Genomic DNA, 2,500 nt, shown 5'->3' with positions numbered 1-2,500 from the left:
TATATATCTATCTATGTGTTAAGACATCATGATGTTGGCAAAAAAAAGTCCAGCCCCTTTGAGGTCTCATCTGAACAAATCCTGCCCCCTACCTAATATGAGTTTGACACCCCTGCCCGACGTCCTTAACCTGTACATCCTTATTACCTACATCTTTAACCATGCAACCTTGTCCCCTATATCCTTATTAATACACCCTTGTTCCTGAGTTCTTACATCCTTACCCTTGCATCCTTTCTATCCCTAAGGTCTGAACTGTGAGTCCTACATTACTGCCTACACGCTACCTCCATGTTCCTCTTTCCCTACCTGCCCCAATGAAACCTGCACTCACCTGTCTGTCTGTGTGTGCAGGTGAGGTGCTGGTCTTCCTGGACAGTCACTGTGAGGTGAACCAGGTATGGCTGCAGCCTCTGTTGGCTCCGATCCAGAAGAACGGTCACACGGTCGTCTGCCCCGTCATCGATATCATCTCAGCCGACACGCTGTCCTACTCGCCCTCCCCCATCGTCAGGGGCGGCTTCAACTGGGGGCTGCACTTCAAGTGGGACCCCGTCCCCCCCTCCCAGCTAAACGGGCCGGAGGGAGCCACAGGACCCATCAGGTAAGTAGCTAACAGATAACTTAACTAGCAAACAGATCAGGTAACTAGCAAACAGATCAGTCAAGCCTTTAACGCCTCCGCCTCTCCTCCCCCCAGGTCTCCCACCATGGCGGGTGGTCTATTTGCCATGAACAGGAAGTACTTTAATGAGCTCGGCCAATACGACGCCGGCATGGACATCTGGGGCGGGGAAAACCTGGAGATCTCGTTCAGGGTGAGAACTGTGTTTTACTAACAGTCAGTGAAGCACACGATGCTGCATACAAAGAAATATTAAAAGATTATTATTACCAAGGACAGCTGACAGTTTGTCCTCTGGGGCTAATGTTGGGAAGTTTGTTATTTTATTTTCTATTAGTTTGCAGTGTAAATCTCTTACTGAAGAAAACTTGTCACAGTGGAGGAGGAAGTTCTCTGTCTCTATCTGCCTGCAGAGCAGGGAGCACACACGCTCCTCTCTGGGCAGCCGTGTCTGTCGGTGTGGTCCTGTTTCTCCAGCCGGTCGCTGGTCACTGAGCCTGGACCTGGTCAGGATCAGTCTCTGTTTGCTGTCTCTGACAGCGTGCAGATATTCAGACGTTTTATATTCTCTGTTTAGACTCAAATAACAATGTAGTCCGCTTTGGTTTTTGGCTTCATTTCTCCGATGTTCTAAATATAAGTCTTTGATTCATAATGACTTTTATTCTGCTGTGTTGTTTTGAGTCGGTGCTGATGGGAGGCTGGTTGGTGAGCTTCGTCATCAGCTGACTGAGGGGACTGTTTCCAGGGTCTTCAGTGCTTTGAATTGAAGTGTGTCTTTCTGACTTGAGTTTAGATGTGTCCTAAATGTCATTGCTCGTTTCTGTATGTTTAACAGCAATGGAAAATGGCCCAGTTCTGCTCGGCAGGCGTTATTTGGTGTCTTCCTTTGAACGTTTAAAGTTCTTCGACAGAATTCAGTGTGGCGGGCCTCTATGGGGCGTTTGTCCCATGAGTCATGCTCTAATCCACTGAGCGAGGAATGTTGATGTTGAATAATATGGTTTTTAATGCATACATTGCCCTGTCTGCTTTGTCTTTGAGTGCATTTATTGCCCAACTGAAATTTCCTGATGCAGATATGGTCAGACCAAGGTAAGAATAGTTCTCTGTGTGTTTAATTTGGCTGTTATTCAAAGTAAAATGGGATTTGTTTTCAAGGCATCTGGGTTTGTTCTGAAAGATCATGATTTGGGTTTTCTTCAAGTTGACCTCCAAAGCCCAGTTTTGGCAGAATTGTTCCAGGATGCTCAGGTTTTGTTGAAGAGCATCTCTGGTTGGGGACAATAGAATAAGGTCATCTGCATAAAGCAGGTATCTCACCTCTGTGTCTCAGAGTGTGAGGCCCGGAGCTGCATGTTGAATAATGTGGGACTTAAACAGCACACTGGTTGTGTTTGTACATTTAATGAGGTCAGATAACTTACCAGCTATTCCACTTTGAAGAAGTTTGAAGAAAAGTCCTTCATGCCAAATGGAATCGAAGGCTTTTTTTAAATCGATGAAACAAGCGAATATTTTCATCCCTTTTTTTGGTGCACGTGTTTGTTAATTAAAGTGTGTAAGGTGTATATATGATCGGAGGTTGGGTGATTTGGAAGAAAGCCAGTCTGACCTTTACTTGTTTGTTTCTTGATTAAAGGTTAGTATCCTGGAGCTTAGGATACGACAGAATATTTTCCCGCGGTTGCTGTTGACACAGATCCCTCTGTAGTTATTCGGGTCTGATTTGTTCCCACGTGTATAGATTGGGGTGATCAGCCCCTGGTTCCAGACATCAGGAAAGCAGCCAGAGGTCAGCACCATGTTGAACACTTGCAGTTTGCAGCTCGGGGCTGCTGTTCTTCAGCATCTCATTTTTCACGCGCTTTCTTT

The 2,500-nt window shown here is 45.9% G+C and overlaps 1 protein-coding gene across 2 annotated transcripts in view; it reads left to right on the top strand.

Annotated features, from left to right (window-relative positions):
- galnt11 (UDP-N-acetyl-alpha-D-galactosamine:polypeptide N-acetylgalactosaminyltransferase 11 (GalNAc-T11)) overlaps positions 1 to 2,500 on the top strand; it is a 17,689-nt gene that overhangs the window by 4,856 nt on the left and 10,333 nt on the right. For both annotated transcript variants that reach the window (XM_069667266.1, XM_069667267.1), the window contains exons 6-7: positions 355 to 604; positions 701 to 818. In XM_069667266.1, the coding sequence (XP_069523367.1) occupies positions 355 to 604; positions 701 to 818 (368 nt within the window). The remainder of the gene's footprint in view (positions 1 to 354; positions 605 to 700; positions 819 to 2,500) is intronic.

Source organism: Semicossyphus pulcher, unplaced genomic scaffold, assembly GCF_022749685.1.
Source record: "Semicossyphus pulcher isolate SPU_LCO1_2020_fin unplaced genomic scaffold, fSemPul1.0.p SCAF_18, whole genome shotgun sequence".
In the NCBI taxonomy this organism is placed as follows: Eukaryota; Metazoa; Chordata; class Actinopteri; order Labriformes; family Labridae; genus Semicossyphus; species Semicossyphus pulcher.
The sequence above is the reverse complement of the archived record's forward strand: the minus strand, read 5'-3'. Positions and strand labels throughout refer to the sequence as shown.